This window comes from Schistosoma mansoni, chromosome 3, assembly GCF_000237925.1.
Source record: "Schistosoma mansoni strain Puerto Rico chromosome 3, complete genome".
NCBI lineage: Eukaryota > Metazoa > Platyhelminthes > Trematoda > Strigeidida > Schistosomatidae > Schistosoma > Schistosoma mansoni.
The window spans coordinates 25,696,544-25,715,780 of record NC_031497.1 but is presented as its reverse complement, the minus strand read 5'-3'; the positions used below and the strand labels follow the sequence as shown (position 1 = coordinate 25,715,780).

The following is a 19,237-nucleotide window of genomic DNA, read 5'->3' as shown; positions in this document are numbered from 1 at the left end:
CTGAGCCATGTCACCAACCATTGGTTACGATAGTCACGCGGACCCCAACCAGGTAGTCTGCATCTGCTAACATGGCTCAGACTAGAAGTTAGTGACTTCAAACACTGATACCACGTTTTGGTTTGGTCGCCCCTAACTCTTTTCCAACTATCCCCAATACTAGTTAGCATAGCGCGTCGTGGTAATCGATGTTCAGGCATACGTAACAACAGTAATATACATGAAAAATTCTTTAATGTTTACAACTTACATTTTATGGAATCATTATCTGCAACTTGTTCATAATTAGTTGTATCGAAGAAAAACATATCAGACAATTCTCCAATAACAGGTGTTTCTTGATGAGAAGTCTATAACAAAAGATCATATGTTTAACAAAGGTGGTAGTGTCTTTCCCTTTCTGATATAAAATCGATTCGCTGGTTTCATTTTCTTTTTTAGATTTGTTTTACTTATATCATAAATACGGTGTATATTTACTGATATACATTTGAAACATATGAATCAACATTTGTATTGGTTGTTTGAATCTTTCCATTGAAGTTTAGGACTGTTTAGGACACTTCTAGTATATGGACGTCTAATAGGGACCATCCCAATATTGCACAAAAATTATAAGCAGAGATAGATGGTGGTTAGGAATAATGAAATGCAAGACTTGCATTTCGTTGTACTTGGAACTCGTCAGTTGAATGTACCTGTCCCCCACAGTCGATGTTTAGTCCGTGACTCGAAACCAGTACTGTTCGCTTCAAACGTCATTGCGTTATCCACTTAGCTACTACTATGAGCGTTCTGGATTTCACTTGTACCCATCATCCGTCTCTGTTTATAAGTTTTGTAACTTAAGGTAATATCAATTGCAGTCCAAAAAACCAATCGGAAGACTCAAAAACCTCACTGCAAAAACTAAGTGGTAATCGGACGCAATAGCCAAGTGATGGTGTTTGAAGTAAATAGTACTGAGTTCGAGTCCCGAAGTGATGCGAGCGAGTACATCTAATTGACGAATTCCAAACATGACGAAAAATGTGTCATGGATTCCGCTGCTGGCCCCTATCTAAATCTGCTTACATCAGTCAATAGTTTTAATTGATGTGGACAAGATCACTTATGATTTACACCATCAGTTTACGTGTACAGGCCAGAGCACGTACAACGGAACAAGAGATTAGAATGGTTCCTGTTCATATTTTTGAGCATATCCTACTAAAGCTTTAACTAAAATGATCCGCGTGTGATCAGTAGGTCGATTCCTCATCATTCGTTGGACAAAGCCGTTTAAGTCATCAGTAAGCAGGTGGTTTAGAACTAACTAAGTATATCAGTATAGGAGGTTATGGCGACTGGTAAATTCCACAGGTTTACATCGCAAAATGACTCTAATTAGTTTAAACATTGAAATTATTAATGTTATTAAGTTTAATTGGTCGTCGAGATCCTGTATTGGTAGAAACGTTGAGCGTTTCCGATCCTTTATGTTTCCTTGAATGTCAGTTCAATGTATGGGTGACTGGTGATGAAAGAATGTTTAGGAAATAGTCAGTGGACAAGATTTCAGTAAAATATTTAAGGTTGGGAAAAAAGTGTTTGAAAACCATTTGCAAAGTCAGGCGATCTAACTTCCTAGTTGCTTCACTTTTTTATTACTAACATTTTTCTTTGTAGTTTAGGTTAATGTACTCTCAGAAGCTCTATCTTAGGTGTATGACAAGAAAAGACTAGTATTTTGCAACTATACATTTACATTATTAACCAGAAGTAGTATACCCCTCTTGTCCAATAAATACACAAGCTGGAGACATGGATAATTGAAATTATAAAATTCTCTTTAAATCAATATCATTTCCTCCTTATAATCTTAATTTCTAAGAAGAACCCTGTACTATCTGAGTTTCTATTATTCAGAACATTTTCAAAATTACTCAAAAGTCTTACGCTTTAGCTGTTTTGTCATTTCATTTTCTCGTTGTATCTACTCATCTTAGCGTAATTACTTACTTATTTACGCCTGTTACTCCCAATGGAGCATAGGCCGCTGACCAGTATTATCCAACCCACTCTGTCCTAGGTCTTCTTTTCTAGTTCTATCCAGTTTTTGTTCATTCCTCTCATGTCTGTCTCTATTTCTCGGTGTAACATGTTCTTTGGTCTTCCTCTTCTCCTTTGCATATTGTAATTCCCTCAAGATAATTTTGGGTTTCAAGAGTAAAACGAAACAGTTTGGGGTTACATATTGTGATTAGGGGGTGAGATCTACCAAGATGATGATATTTAGAGATAGAAACTTGTGAATAATCGCTGTTGGATGTGTAGGGACTGTTACCCAGTATAACAGACAACAATGAACATAAATCTCATTCATTAGTCGTTAGTTAGTGGCAGACCATCACTTTCAGACCGAAACAAAAAAATAGAGGGCATTTCAGTACAATAAAACGGACTGGTTGTTAGCTTAGTTATGTTCACGACCAGCATTCCGAGCAGATCTGGTGATGTGTTTATTATACAATCGATATTACTTAGATGGCTTCAGTATTAAATCTTACGAACTAATGGACAAACAATTGATTTTAACTGAACTATCTTAACAACAAACTGTAAATCAGATCTCTTCCAATCCACTAATGTATAACTTAATTTACGAATAAGAAAGTTGTTAGGATATTCATAGGAATATCCCAAAAATTATCTCGAAAGTAAAGTCGTATGTTTTCAGACTTTCCACATATTCCACATGTTATTTCCTATTGGTCATTATTTACAGTTGTCCTAACTATGACTTTCACGTGTCGTTTTCCTATTGGTCAATTTTGAGTTGTCCTAATTATAACCTTTACGTGTCCTTTCTTTCCATTGGTTACTGTTCATAGTCATCTTAACTGCATAAATATGCCTTGTCTGTAAATTATTGTTGTTCTGCTTCGGACCCCATAAACAATTTTCATTTAACGGCTGTGTTCTGATTTATTGAAGTCTGCGGAACAGTATTGGGGTCGTACTAGGATATCTGAATTCGGTCATTCGGTAGAAATTCGCTTAGTCCTATCGCAATACGCAATATTTCGCGACGTAACAAAAGTAACAAGCAAATTAAGGTAAATAAAAAAACATATGCCATTGACTTACATAGAATGAATTAAAAACACGTCTTAAATTAGGTAGACCACCATTCATCCATTTTTCTGATTCATTATTTGATGTATTCATTATTGTAGTACTACCTTTTGGTAATCGTTTACCTTGTAATAATATACGTCCTATAAGATCACGTGGTGATGGCCATCTTACAAAAAAACCATTTGATGTATATACTGTTGATTCATTTTTTAAATCAACTACTGTTAGACTATTTTTACGATTGGCTTTATTATTCAGCATAGAATGTAGTTTTGTTTTTTCAACTTGTTCTTCAATTTCTAATTGTGATTCACTTAAATTAAAAGTGAATTCTGAATTTGGTAATAGTAAGCGGTTACCAAGACAACAACGTAAGAATGTGACTAATACACGTTGTTGTGCTTGAGTTGCATAACATTCAATTGATACAATAACTGGATATCTATAAGAATTGATGAAAATATAAACATATAGAGAGTCATTAGAAAAGTTCATAAGATTTAACTAGTATTAAGAAGGGTTACCTTTAGGAAACCTTCAAAGCAATCCCTATGATTTACTACAATCAAATGTGAGGTGGTTGGAGATATTCAATGAGAAACTCTGACCAAAAAGGGTTTCGAACTAGGCGTTACTCATCAATAGTATATGCTCACAATACAGAGGGAACTAAATCTATCACCGGAATTTAAATACGGTAAACCTACCTTCCCAGTTTGATACATTCATAGTGAGCTATTCAGGCAGTGGCCGATTCATAATTCATTGGTCACTGCTTAGTGAACAATCTTATATTTAGTCCTTTTGTACTGATAGAATTCTATCGATAACAACAATGAAATAAGAAAACGAAGATTATCTTCATCTTCTTATTACACTCTTGAAACAATTAAATAATATATATAATAACTAGAGCTACAACTGGCGGCCTGTTTAAACATCTGGGCTACCTGTTCCTGTCATCTAGATATTTCAACAAGTTATCCAATTTCGTCTGTTTTAATACATCATTATGGCTATCAATCGCACAACCTATTCAGGTGCGTTTCTGAAAAGTGTAAAACCTTTCGCTGTAAAGGTTACAAAAGGCTTAATCAGAGATATCGTGGTTGCTGGCAATATGTAGCGAGAAGAATGTACATTATTCAGATATCGATTGACTGGGCTGCTAACTTCTAACTGGAGATCACCCAATATTTATCGTCAGGAAGGACGAAGAAATAAGAAACGGAAACTTGTTGAAGTACTTTGTGCTGAGAATTCTATATTGTACCAAAAATATAATATTGAATAAAGCTAATAATAATAATAAAAAAATAAACGATAACTCGTGGTTTATTTACTCAACTGCTTTCTCGGAGGATAGTATAACTTATGAATTGAAAATGTAAAGGACTTTTTAAATTTAGCTAGCGGATACTTATATTGATATACTAAGTTTACTGCACTTATGGATCCAGTGGTTATGAACATTTGCAATGTTGTGTTCTAGTTAGACTGCGAAACTTTTGTATTTGACGTCTTTTTCTGTGGAGAAGCGAAATTTTACTTAAAAATGTGATCAAAATCAACCAAAAAAGATTTTTTTAAAATTTTTAAACTTTGGATATAGAGTGAAATTTAGAGTCTCCAGATTTGTATCTTAAGTGACTGATCCTCATAAAGATATTAATGTGTCCTATAAATGTTTACGCACTTCATATTGTCACAGGCACATCCAACTGACGAGTCCCAAGTAGGACGAAACTTGAGTCCTGGATTCCATTGCTAGCCACCATCCATCTCTGATTACAAATATTACCATTATTTCTAGGTTGTAGGCAGCTAAAGCGAAGCATAGGTGGAAGCTCAGACTGTTTGATTAGGGTTTTTACAATAATTGTTAAACAAACTTCACAAATAAATCACTGTCTTCGGATGAGCTAACGTTTACAATATAATTGTAATCTACAGTTAAAGATTTCAGTTGATATTGTTTAAAATTAGTCAAAATGGTGTAAAGGGATTCATTCCATTTTGATCGTCCACTAAGTTCTGAACACAGTTTTATTCCATAATTTTTAATCCTTTATCAGTATAAGGTTGTGAAAATTGTTGAACTTTAGTAAAACTATGAATCGATCAAAGTTAGACAACCATTGAAAGCTTTGTTGGACTAGATAGGTGTTTCTTTTTAGTATGAGACCTCTCAGAACTGAACATTCGTGTCATCGGTGATTTAACCCAGTACATTCGGCCTTAAGTACAAACGCTTAACTTCTATACTGATGGGCTGAAATCCAATAACGTTCATCTTGGACTTCAATCAACTCTTGATATGGTGTAAGCATCTCCCATCCTTATTGGTGGATACCTTCTTCACTTCCAATACGGTTTAGATCCACTGGTCACAACTGTTCACCAGAACTCCGGAGATTTCCTCTCAAATCTACTCACTAGTGAGCAAATAGTAGTTTTCAGTATAGGATTGTGGAAATTGTTAAGCTTCATTGAAATCGTTAACTAACTAAAATTGATGAGCACTGCTAAGCGGTCCCATACTAGGATTAAATAGCCACCCAGTATTTAAAGGTTTCAATATTTTTTTTTACTCAGTCTAATTTATAATTTGTAATAGTTTGTATTAACTCGCTATTGATAATTTGACTGGATTTTGATTAGTCTTAATCGGCATATGTGTATCATATAAGGATTACCTCGAAATAGTTATTATGAAAAAAATCCATATGATATAGGTGGAATGTTCTTAGCAGTGAAATCCAGAACGAGCATTTCAGGACTTAATCAGTAGTGGGTCGGCGTTTATAGCAAAAGATACTGGGTTCGAATCCGGTCGTGAACACTGAACATAAGATTCAAGTACATCTAGATAATGAGTTCCAAGATAGGTCAAAAAGCATGTCATAGATCCAACTGCTATCCATATTCTATCGGTTCTATATAAACCTAATTTTCTTTTTCTTTTGACATTTTTATTTCAAAAATCACTAAAATTTTTTACCCAACTATTAGTTGTTGCTTCTTTCTTTATTGTTTTCCATCCTTCCCTCATATACCCAGACAATAAATCAATACAAGTAGATCATTCAAGGTTGATTGATAGCGGCACAATTTTGTTATTAAAAGTTCAAATCAATCAATTTTCGAAACAAAATCTATAATGAACCTACATACTTGACTTAATTGGTAAATAGGTATGTGTATATATTTGTTACTATGTACCCATGTGTTTCTATGTTGATGCAAAATTTGATATAGAAAGTGGCACGTTTTGATAAAGACACACACACATAACAATTTTGTTGCCTAAAATGCAGTCGCTTATTTACGAATTTAGTTTTTTTTAAGTATCCTGCCAATATTATCAATATAATGAAGAATCCCGTAAATATAAGTGAATGATATAAAAAAATTTGTGTATCAGAAGGGGGTTTTGTGGAGATTTTTGTAATTTTATAGTTGAGATCATGAGTCAGTTGAAACTAGACTATCATGGAAAACCTGTAGGTACTAGATGGCCATTTCGTCCTATTGTGGGACTCCTCAGCGGTCCACATCCACGATCCCGACTCTCGAGATTCGAACCCAGGACCCATCAGTTTAGCGCGCGAACGCTTAACCACTAGACAACTGAGCCGGCATCCAGTGATGTTGATGTTTAACTTCAACCAATCCACGAAATTGAGCAACCGTCCACTAATATGTTTAGGGAGTTGATATCTCACAACAGACCCGGTTGAACTACACTGGTCACTGCTTCTCAATAGAACTCCATGAAATACCTCTTGAAGCCAGTCACTAGTGAGCATATTTTGGTCAATATCAGAAGGAGTGTTGTGGAAATTGTAGCAGTGCGCTAGCGCGCGAGACTGATCGGTCCTGGGTTCGAACCTCACGAGACAGGGTCGTGGATACGCATTGCTGAGGAGACCCATACCAGGACGAAATGGCCATCCAGTGCGCGCATCCTGGATTCTACTGCTAACCACTATCAGTTGTTTTATTTAGTCAGGCATGTAAATAGTCGGACAGGTATCAGATGAGTCATATATTCCCCTATCCTTATTATTTATTATTACTGATTGATTGTCCGTTTGTTGTTAGATTGTGTCGAGTTTTGGTGTGAAAATATATTTACATTCTTGTCAGGTTAATCATGTGTTCTTGATCTGAGTTGTGTTGAAGTCCTGTATAATAAATAATGGTAGGTAAACTACTGTAGATATTCGTCTAAGGTAAATTAACATCCCACATACATATAAAAAGGAAAATGGACCGTTATAACAATTAATGAATAAACCTACATTATTTAGTGAAAGATAATAAATAAATACGAGTACTCCACGATGACTGATATTAATCAACGTTGGTTAAATGAATGATTAGAATTATAATCAAGAAGTAAGTAATAAACTATTCTGATGAAATTAAAAAATAGTTTTTCCATGGTGGTCTAGCTTCAAATGGCTCATGATCTCGACTATTAAAATTACCATAATATCCAAAAAACCACTTCGGATATTAATCAACATATGCTCACTAGTGACTGGCTTCGAGAGGTATTTCCTGGAGTTCTAGTGAGGAGCAATAACCAGTGGATTTCGACCAGGTCTGTTGTGAGATAGTAAATCACTGAAAACAATGGTGGATGTGTTGCTCAACTTCATGGATTGGTTCAAGTTAGACATTAACACCATTGGATGCCGGCTCAGTTTTCTAGTGGTTAGGCGTTTGCGCGCGGGACCGATAGGTCCTGGGCCCGAATCTCTCAAGACGGGATCGTGGATGCGCACTGACGAAGACTCCCACAATAGAACGAAGCGGCCATCCAGTGCCTCCAGGTTTTCCATGGTATCTACCTTCAATTGAATCATGATTTCAACTATCAAAATAATAATGATTCAATGTTTAGTGGTTCAGTGTTCACTAGTCATTAATTTTGATCTAAGGTTCTAATAGAAAGTTTTGACTAAATAAGTTCAATTATATTTATCTCAAGTGAAAGAGTTATTATCGGTAACACTGGATATTGATCGGAGTATTTGATAATTTGATTGAAATTTCCAATATAGTTCAATGGATTTTAACTCCGCCTGTAGCTCTTCTAGAGTTACTGCCGGTCCCAAGCCCGGGTAAAGTAGGAGGGTTGTGCATGGGGTTAGCGACCCTATCCCGTCGAAAAACTAAATCACTAAAAAAACGCTAACGCAATGCAATGGATTTTAATTCAATAATTCAAAACTTAACCATTGGATGAGAGATCTTAGTTTCGTGTTTTCCGTTCCTGATGTGTTGATGTATGTTCACTACTGGATAGTTCTGTACTAGGACAAAATAGCTGTGCCGTATTGTTTAGTTTCAATTAGTACCTTGATAGATTTTAATTTCGATAACACTACAAATTGTATAGAATGAACTTACTCAGAACGTATAAATGCAAAATCATGTATTGTATTTAATACAGCTTGTATTGGTATACCAGGTGGTCGAGAATTGGCACGTCTAACAACTGGATGACCATCATGACCATCATAGACTTCAACTAAAATAATGTTCATAAAACAAATCAAGTACAGTAAACAAAAAGTTTCATCATTGTGAAAGTAATTTCCTTACAAACAGTAGAAAGTTGATCATAAAAGTTTATTGTAATTTGATTAAAAATTTGAAGTTAAATTACTTTCTCAGTATATGGTTGTGGAAATTGTTGAGTTTAGATTAATATTATGAATGGATCAATGTTAAACCACCCTCGAGACTGCAAGTCCTGGGTTCGAGCCCAGCGTGCAGGATCGTAGATGTGCACTGCTGAGGAGTCCCATGCTAGAACGAAACGGTCGTCCAGTGCTTACAGGTTTTCAATGGTGGTCTAACATTAATCCATTCATGATATCAATCTAAATTACTTCATGTCATTACTGAAACAAGAAGATATTAGCTGGGTACTTAAAGAATGTAAACGAAAATTTATTTTATCAGTATGTTACATATTATATTATATGATATATTATGATGACTAGATTTGATAAAATGAAAGAAATGAAGTATAAGGTTATTTCAAGTTTATGAATACTTTCCCCGTTGAACTGTTATTGAAGTTAGATGACATCTAAAGCCTTTTTCAAAGTTTTCATTCAATCGCCAAGTAGAGAAGGAAACATTCGGTGAAGAAACATATTTATTGTTTTGAAAATGTCATTTAAATGATCAAGTTAATGGTTTTTTATGGGACCAAATATCATATAAATGTTTATATCAAATCCTATTGAATTTAAACAATTAACATGTGCGTGTGAACTTAAATAAATATGAAGGAGTAGTCGAGTTCTTGACAAATATGACACAAGAGTTTCTGGTCCAGTGAACATTACACGTTCTGATAAACATAGATAGTAGGGAACCATGACCGTTTAACTTTCATTATATAGGTATTAATTAAATAGTAATCGTGATTTAACCTTAGTTAGTCTGCCATTACACTGAATATATATATATCTATATATATATATAAGCGATGATGGTGATTGGCAGTGGAATCCAGGACGTGCATCTCGCATTATTTGGGACTCGTCAGCCGGACGTGACTCTATCTTGGAGTTGGTGTTTAATTCATGGAGTGAACATTAAATCTTGGATGCAGGCACATCCTTCTGACGAGTTCCAAATAGGACGAAACCCGCCTCCTAGACTCCATTGCTAGCAATCACCATCTCTGCTTATAATGCCTGTGATTTGAAGACATATCGAAGCAATTAGCACAGGATGCATATATGCCAATAACAGAATATTTTCATGTTGATTTTAATAAACTTGTATGAAATGTGAAAAAGAGATTTGTCTTAAAATTTTTATTATCAGAAGGGGTTGAAGCTAGACCGCCATGGAAAACCTGAAAGCACTGGATGGCTGTTTCGTCCTATATGGGACGTCCTATTATGGATGCTGTCTCAGTGGTCTATCGGTTAAGTGCTCTGGCGCGAGACTGGTAGGTCAAGGGTTAGAATCTCGCGAGTGCGGGATCGTGGATGCGCACTGTTGATCAGTCCCATAATAGGACGAAACATCCGTCCAATGCTTCCAGGTTTTCCTTGGTGGTCTAGCTTCAACTGACTCATGATTTCAACCATTAAAACTTTTACACATTTTGTAACCTTAATAATAAATACAAGTTGTTAAAAAGAAATTAAATGTTAAAATTATATATTATAATGGTGTATTTGTTTATTTCATTTCATAAATATCACTATGAAATGATTTAATATGATCAATTCCAACAAATTGATGATTAAACAGATTGTTCATAATGAAATTGTGTAGTTGAGATCGTGAACCAATCAATGTTAGATTATTATTGAAAACCTGGAAGCACTGGACAGCCATTTCGTTCCAGCATGAGTCCTAGTATGGGACTCCTCAGCAATGTGCATTCACTATCTTGTATACGGAATTCGAAACCAAGAATCTTTGGTGTCAGGTGTGAACGCTTGACCTATAGACCATTGAGCCAGCATTCAACGGTGTTCATATCTAACTTCAAGAAATCCACGACTTATTAGACTAAAAGATGTGATAGTGAACCTTTCATTGTTTTCCATATTCTAACATTTTATTGTTAGTAATGTCTTCATGATAAGTGTCACAAACTAGGCTGAAGGTTATGTAATTGTCGAATTCATGAGAAGCTTTGTGGATGAAAAAGGTATGAATGGTAAAAGTATTTAAGAACATTCTTTGATGAAAGCAAAACCTTTGTTCACAGAACGTGTTTGTCGAATGAACATAATTACACAAATCTACTTACGTTCAATATATCGACATCCTGAAAGTAGTGCTCTTTGATATCCTTCAATACTGCAAGGACCTGTCAGTTGATCTTCAAGTAAAAATCTATAAGTTGTACAAAATATAAAATTTTATAAAAGGCAAATATGAACATGAATACAGCACAGAATTAAAGTATATTACGAAACAGCGAACACACTTTGAAATACTTTTGTTCGCTTAAAAAAAATTCCCCTTTATGTCAACACAGAACTGTGTCTACAAATTAGGCTGTATCGATTGTGATGCCTTCTATATTGGAGAGTCATCTCGCGAAATCTTATCTCGTGCCAAAGAACATATTAGGGTACACAAAGAAACCTAATAATCCTGTAGAACTGGATAGACTTCAAATTAAATCGGCAATAGCAGTTCACGTCATTTTCAACAACTACCAAATTGATTTCAAAAACATCAAAATATTACAAAAAGGTTTTTCCAATTACAAAGAAAGGAGTGTAGCTGAAGCGTTCCATATAATGCTCAATCCTACTGCTCCTAATAAAAAAGAAGGCTTCAGTATACACCCTACTTGGACCATCTATTCTAGCCACCTAGTCTGATATTATTCATATTTCACACTAGTATTTTACATATAAATTAAATTCTATCCTTTCTCACTATAAAGATCACACATTTTTCATCCGTAGCAGTGCACACACACAAATTAACATACATGTCGCTCATGAATCACCCTGACTGAAATAACATGACATTGATTTGTTCAGACCTGTTTTTTGATTGATCACACATAGTATTCTTACTTCGTTCCTTTGTACTATTTACACTTGGATTAATTTTGATTTGGTTTTTTATTCTCTGAAGAAGTAGCTTACACTGATTCACGAAACATCAGAAAATTCAACTTTTCTACTCATTGGGATATTACAAATATATTAATTTATTTATGAATACAGCACAGTACACTTCTACCCGAAGTTTGTGCTGATGATGTCGTTCAGAAGGACGATAAAAGCTCTACAACCATACCATCCAGATCAGGGAATAAAACCCCATCAAAATACACTACAGTTTAGTTGATCATTCCTGTATTTTGAAAAGTGATATATCTATGTATAATTGGTTTAAGATTGACTATAATTCATTATTTGAGATAGAATGACTTGTAGGGTTTTGGAAATGGTGTATTGAAAGTTAATTTGAAATAACGGAGGTAAGATTGCCTTCTCCGGTGTATATGGCTTAAACATGAAGCTTAGAGAATTCAACCTAATCAAAATTTTCACTTACTGCTCAACATAACCATAATTTATTTAAACTATTGGTTGATACAGCATGAAAAGAGGAAAATCACTTCAATATTCCAGGAATATTATCTAACAACCCTCAAAGGAACGTACATTTTGTTGTATACTGTAGTAATAATTTAAAATGATCAATTTGTCTTCTAATAAAAGTCTCTAAGTAGCTTAGTTGCATGGGGTATGATATAATGCTACGATTGTTCTTCTCTAATAAGTTAGATGAACGAAATATCTAGAACAATGTAAACCGAAAACTGAGTTATTAGAGTATGATAAGTATATAGGATACTGATGTTACTGTATCACAATTCAAGAGACCATACTAAAAGAAGCTGTAATAAAAGCTTCCATGTTTTGTTTCATCTTATCCGGTAGATATTCTTTTTACATCACCATGTAGACACTCTGTTCATGATGTGACACTCAATGAAATTGTCTTTTGAGACAGAAAAGAAAAACGTTCAACTCTATACAAGCTGGAAGTGGATAGGACACATTGAGAAATAGAGACAGACATGAGAAGAATGAACAAAAACTGGATAGAACTAGAAAGGAAGGCCCAGGACAGAGTGGGTTGTAGAATCCTGGTCGGTGGCCTATGCTCCATTGGGAGTAACAGGCGTAAGTAAGTAAGTAACTATCAAAGCTGATGGTCATTTATGAATTAAAGTTATTAGTGATAACTTTAGATCACTTAACAATAGTGATTAAATCAGATATAAAACATCGATTTAAGACAATTAGCAAGTTTTACTTTTAAATTAACTCATGCAAGGCTCTGGTGCAAATCTCATGATGGTTATATAAATACTAAATACATGGACTGTATTAGCGTCGATAATTATATTCCCTGCATATTTTTTCTGTTCTAGATTCAATTACAGTACTTTGATCACATCACTAATAAGTTGTAAATGATTTTGAAAAATTAGTTATGTTTGGCTTATTCATGTCTAGTGGTTAAGCGCTCGCGCGCGAAACTGATAAGTCCTAGGTTTGAATCTTGTGGGGCGGGATCGTGGATGTGCACTGTTGAGAAGTCCCATAATAGGACGAAACGGCCGTCCGGTGCTTCCAGATTTTCCATGGTGGTCTAACTTCAATTGATTCATGATCTCAACTATCAAAATTACTATAATATCCACAAAAAACCCTGCTGATAATTATTCATGTCAGTCTACAAATAAGGGAGTATATAACAAACATTCTAAATATTTTATATAAATATCTATCAACATTTAAAGATACAATTCGATAGAAATCAAGTGTCAAGTATACAGAAGATATTGCATGTAAATAATCTTGACTACTGAAATGATTTCCTTGAATATGCTCCAAGAAGTCTACCGAGAGAAAAATAGAGTTTATTTAGATTTTGATGATCGAATTAGTAATACATTTAGTTAGAATCGATAAAACCGGTAGGTCCTGGGTTCGAATCTCGCAAGGCGAGGTCGTGGATGTCCACTGCTGAGGAGTCCCACAATAGGACAAAACGGCCGTCCAGTGCTTCCAGGTTTTTCCTGGTGGTCTAACTTCAATTGACTCACGCCATCAACTATGAAAATACTAAATCTCCACAAAAACCACTTCTGATGATAAAACTTACGTTTTATGTGATGATGCAATGTAATAATGAGTTATTGGCTGGGACATATCTTGACAAACTTGTAAATGTACTGGATTGAATATATCACATTCCTCGGATAATAATAGTAATGTAAACCCTAAAATTAAAGTAGAGATTGGAAAAATGTTAACTGAAGAAAGTAATTTTGCATCAGAACCCAAGACATGTTATCTTAAATCTGATTGGTTCGTATATAAACTATAGTCTTGCCGAATATCCTTGCACCTTTGACCTATACACATACTTTATTTGTAAGGGTTTTGTATTTCCGTTTGTTGATTATACGAATTACAATTTTTTAGTCCATATTGACAGATTGCTTTGACACTATAATTTAGTCACAAGATTTTGGTAAAGTTCCCAATCCACGCAGGAAGCATAAATATCAACAGAACTTAATCATTTTCAGTCCTTAAAATTGACAGTGAGAAAAAGATAAAGCGTTCACAGATAAGATTCATATTCGTTTCAAAAGCTGATGGCAATTTGGACTTAACAGTTCAATGAATAACAGGTTGACATTTGAAGTGAAACGCATTAGTAGGTCCAAGTCTTATTATCAACCTGAACACTTGGATGAGGTTGAATCTAGGTACCGAGTTCTAGACAGAATGAAATATATACTGGGTTACTAGCCGATACCCAACTTTAATAAAATATTCTAGGTACTGTCTAAGGATTTCATGAAAGATAGATTCAAGAAATAATGAACTCACCATCGATTCCCATTAAATTGTATTGTCGATTTTCATGAGATGGTTCAAAACGATTAATTAAAGCTTTACATTGATCACGTGTTAAACCAGTCCTCTAAATTTTAAAAGAAGGCAAAATGGTTTAGTAAAGCATGTAAGGTTAATAAAGATAATAGAAAAATGACATTTTGCACCAGGTAAGATATAGAAGAGGCATAAGTACATTATTTAATATTCATATCAGAGGTTTGCTATTCTTTTATGGATATAATAGGTCTTTGAATATTTCCTACATCAACGTTTGTGAACAGTAACATGGGCTACTGATTATTTTGGTTATCAGTGTGTATATTAGCGTATGTACACCTATACATGGTACATATGCTGAAAACAAAAAACATGTTTGGCTTGGATCTGAGCATGGCTCCTGATGATTTAGTAATACAAAGCAGGACCTGATAGGGATATTGAATTGTTTACTGAGGTTAGAAAAGCAAGAAGAGAGTTGTCGAGATATTGATTAATGGGTGGTATCTCGCATTCCACCTGTAGCTCCTCCAGGGGCTACTGCCGGTCCCAAGCCTGGGTAAAGGAGGAGGGTTGGGCATGCGGTTAACGACCCCATCCCGTAGAAAACCAACTCGCTAAAAAAACGCTAACCAGAAAAAAATTATTCAAACCATTTAAACTCTGCCCTGGGAGTTGAAGGAATAATTATGACGTCTCATGATGAAAGCCGAGTTCTTTCGGAAGTCATGAGGTCGATGCACATTGTAACAACCAGAGCGACAATTTTTATAGGTACATGGAATGTCCGAACAATGTGGGAGACCGGAAGAGTCTTCCCAATTGCTGCAGAAAATCTCGTATTCGAAGATAAATTTGAATATCCTCTATATGCAAAAATAAATCACGAACAGACGACTGTACTCTACGAACAGCTGACTTTATTTAAACAGTTGATAGAATTACTGAGTGAAAGGATTTCATGTGATTTACGATTTGAAAGATCATTCTTGTATAGACATACGTCTTCTAAGCATATAAAATCGATAGGAGAAACTAACAATAAGAATCCGTAGACATAAGTGTTAAGTTGAACCCAATGTTAGATTCAAATAGGTAATCTGAATCATATAAGGATGACAGTAGATTTATTCAGTCTTATAATACAATAATTATATACGAGACATTAACAACTCACTGAACAAGACTCAAAAATTTTCACGACAAACACAAAGAGAAAAACTTACACCTTGCTCGCTTTCAAAAAAATTCTTTAAATCTTCTGCACTCAAATGTTCTGATCCACTGGAATACCTAGAATAATATTTAATGAATGATATTTAAACAGTGATTCAGTGCGAAAAGATTGTACGATAATAGATTTGAAACATATCTATAGGTAATAACAGAATAGCCCCAAAATGCCCTGTTACGGCCGAGAGTGAAGAGAGTCTGCTCTCCCTCTCCAAATGCCCTCACATGGCCACGCGTATACAACCTCTAGCAGGGAAGTCCTACTCACTGCCTTCTCACACGACGGGTGTTGTTTACGAAATCGAGAGGATGAAAAGCGAATGTCCGACTTTTCAACCGGGCCGGTGGAAACGGCTGGTACACCTAAGGGAGTTGGGAAACCCTGATTCAAAACCAATGGTGTACATGGGCTCCAGTATCCTGAAGGAACAAATGGCGTATGAACCAATTGTTGGTCACTGATTACCATGGGATCGCATCTTATTACGATGCTCCACTGTCTTGTGGATCAGATCTTTAGGTCGAAGGCTCCGGGTGTGGCCCCCCAAAAAAGCCACCTGCTTCGGTTTGTGCACCTGGGCAGTATCACAGCCTTCACACAAATCAAATGAAATTTGTGTAGCGCATATGTATCTGGTGCCCTTCTGTATCAATATTTATGTGTTTAAATAAATAAATAATTAATAATGACTAATTATTATCACTTTTTGTACTATCCTGTTAGTTTTTTGGTCTCTGTAACCTAATTAACCCGTTATAGCGATATATTGTAGCGGCTGATACTATGTCAAGCCCACATAGGTTATCCTACCTTCTAGACAGACCAATTTATTTATTGTTCTCAAACCACATTTTGAGTTCGTCACTAATCCTCTTATTAAACCTGACTGTTTCTAGATCATTGTACGTGTATTGATTGTTCATCCTATAACTTATTTTTGGTCTGATTATTAATATTGAGTCGCGCTTGGTTAAATCGAGTTAGCTCGATCGCCTTCTCCGTTGAGCGGTATTTCATCCCGCTTCACCTCGCCCCGTCCTTTTTGCTTCTTTCACTTCGTTCCCTTGATTGTCTGTTCAGATTAGTGAGTGTACGAAATATACATATTCAAACCGCATTCTCATATTTGACTTATTTTTATTCAGTTATTCACTAATTCAATTTAAGTCTATAAAAATATATGAGGTTTGGCGGTATGAGTTTATTGATAACAATCATTATCGTTCGATTTAATTAGAGTCAGATTAAGGGCCACTAAAATCTTAATAAAGTTTATTAACTGTGGAGTTCTAGATAGGGGTTTTGTGGAAATTTCAGTATTTTCTTAGTTGAAATCATGAGTCAATTGAAGCTAGACCACCATAGAAAACCTGGAAGTACTGGACGGCTGGACGACTGTGGAGTTCTAGACAGGGGTTTTGTTGTTACACAATAGCTTTGATAGATCATAATAGTTATTTGCAATAAAGTGAACTTGCTTTAATATTTTAGTATAAGACAGCTTAAGAAAACCACAAACAATAACTTTAAATTAAAATTATAAGTAACGAATAATTATATTATTATTATTATTATTACTAAACGGCTTTATTCAATATTAGATTATTGGTACAATATCGAATTCTCAGCACAAAGTGTTTCAACACGTTTCCTTTTCTTATTTCTTGATCGATCCTGATGATCATTATTGAATGGTTGCCAATTAGAAGTCGGCAGTTCAGGAATCGACATATCACGAAACAATCCAGGCTGCACCGTCATGAATATGCACTGCCAAGGAATCTCATACTAGGACGAAAACGCCGTCCTGTATATCATCATTTTCAGTGGCTTTTTAAACTTAGATTTATTATAAGGGGTTTTGTGGAGATTTAGTGCTTCCGGGTTTTCCCTGATGGTCTAGCTTCAATTGACTTACGCTTTCAACTATGAAAATACTAAATCTCCATAAAACCCCTTCTGGTAATAATAATCATATGCTCACTAGTGACTGACTTCGAGAGGTAAATCCAGGATTTCTAGTGAGAAGCAGTGACCAGTGGAGTTCAAACTACGTCTGTTGTGAGATAGGAACACACTAAAGACAATTGGTGAATGGTTGTCCAACTTCGTGGATTGGTTGGAGTTAGATATAAACACCATTGGATGCCGACTCAGTGGTCTATCGGTTAAGTGCTCTGACGCGAGACTGGTAGGTCCTGGGTTCGAATCTCGCTCGCCAGGAGAGGTCGTGGATGCGCACTACTGAGGAGTTCCATAGTAAGACGAAACGGCCATCCAGTGCTTCCAGGTTTTCCCTGATGGTCTAGTTTCAATTAACTCACGCTTTCAACTATGAAAAAACTTAGATTTGTTCGTGATTTAAATGAAATTCAATAATTTCCACAACCTCCATTCTAACGAATAATTATATAGCGAAATATACATTGTAAACTAAGTTTCAATGACAATTGGGTATACATCCTTTTTATAAAAAAATATGCTTACCTTACAAGAATGTAATAAATCTCTTGTCTAGTAGCAACTTTCTTAAAAAAATTTACAAAATCATCTTTAGTTATTCCAGTTTTATGACATCGAACTTTACTCTCCATTTCCTGTAAAGAAAAAGAGGGAATATATATGTTAGCAGACAGGAACTGGGAAAAAAACAATAACTTATCGAATCTTACATTTCGTATAATCATTAAAAACCAGAAACTAGTGGACAGGTGTTTTGTCCTAGTGTAGTGTGGGTTACTGATATCCATATAAGTAGTATATAAAGATGGTCGGGCATTGAATCTATTTCAGTAGAAGATCGATAAGGAGAGAACGGAAACGGTACGCAATCAGTACGAAAATGCATGAACAATTATAATCGAAGACTATGGACGGATATTTGCAGTAGGAATAGTTAAATTGAGACAATTGATTGTTATTTTGCAAATTAACTGTTCACTATATAGTTCTCATATTTTAATCAGATATTCTGTAATGTTTGTGTTCTGTTCACTACACTGGTATGTAACTACCCAGTAGTCGGCATGTATACCTAATTAGTGATGAAAAGGTTTCACATTTCAGAATTAAATCATTGAAGATATAGTAGCTTATTTTTATTTACTTTCCATTAATTGAAAGCGTGAGTCAATTGAAGCTGGACCACCAGGAAAAACCTGGAAGCACTGGACGGCCGTTTCTTCCTATTGTGAGAGTTCAAACCTCGTCTGTTATGAGATATCAACTCGCTAAAGACAATTGGTGAACGGTTGCTCAACTTCGTGGATTGTTTGGATTTAGACATAAACACCATCGCATGCCTGCTCAGTGGTCTATCGGTTAAGTGCTCTGGTGCGAGACTGGTAAGTCCTGAGTTCGAATCTCGCGAGGCGAGGTCGTTGATGCTCGCTGCTGACGAGTCCCACAATGAGACGAAACGGCCGTCCAGTGCTTCCAGGTTTTT

General features: G+C 35.3%; 1 protein-coding gene across 1 annotated transcript in view; it reads right to left on the bottom strand.

Annotated features, from left to right (window-relative positions):
* Positions 1–239: 239 nt before the first annotated feature.
* Positions 240–19,237, bottom strand: part of Smp_177030 (phospholipase C-like protein 2, plc-L2) — a gene marked incomplete at both ends in the record, with an annotated part of 24,084 nt that continues 5,086 nt past the window's right edge. Inside the window, 6 exons of the mRNA XM_018799777.1 lie at positions 240–350; positions 3,130–3,562; positions 8,542–8,662; positions 10,922–11,007; positions 13,816–13,933; positions 14,553–14,646. Of these exons, the coding sequence (XP_018651532.1) occupies positions 240–350; positions 3,130–3,562; positions 8,542–8,662; positions 10,922–11,007; positions 13,816–13,933; positions 14,553–14,646 (963 nt within the window). The remainder of the gene's footprint in view (positions 351–3,129; positions 3,563–8,541; positions 8,663–10,921; positions 11,008–13,815; positions 13,934–14,552; positions 14,647–19,237) is intronic.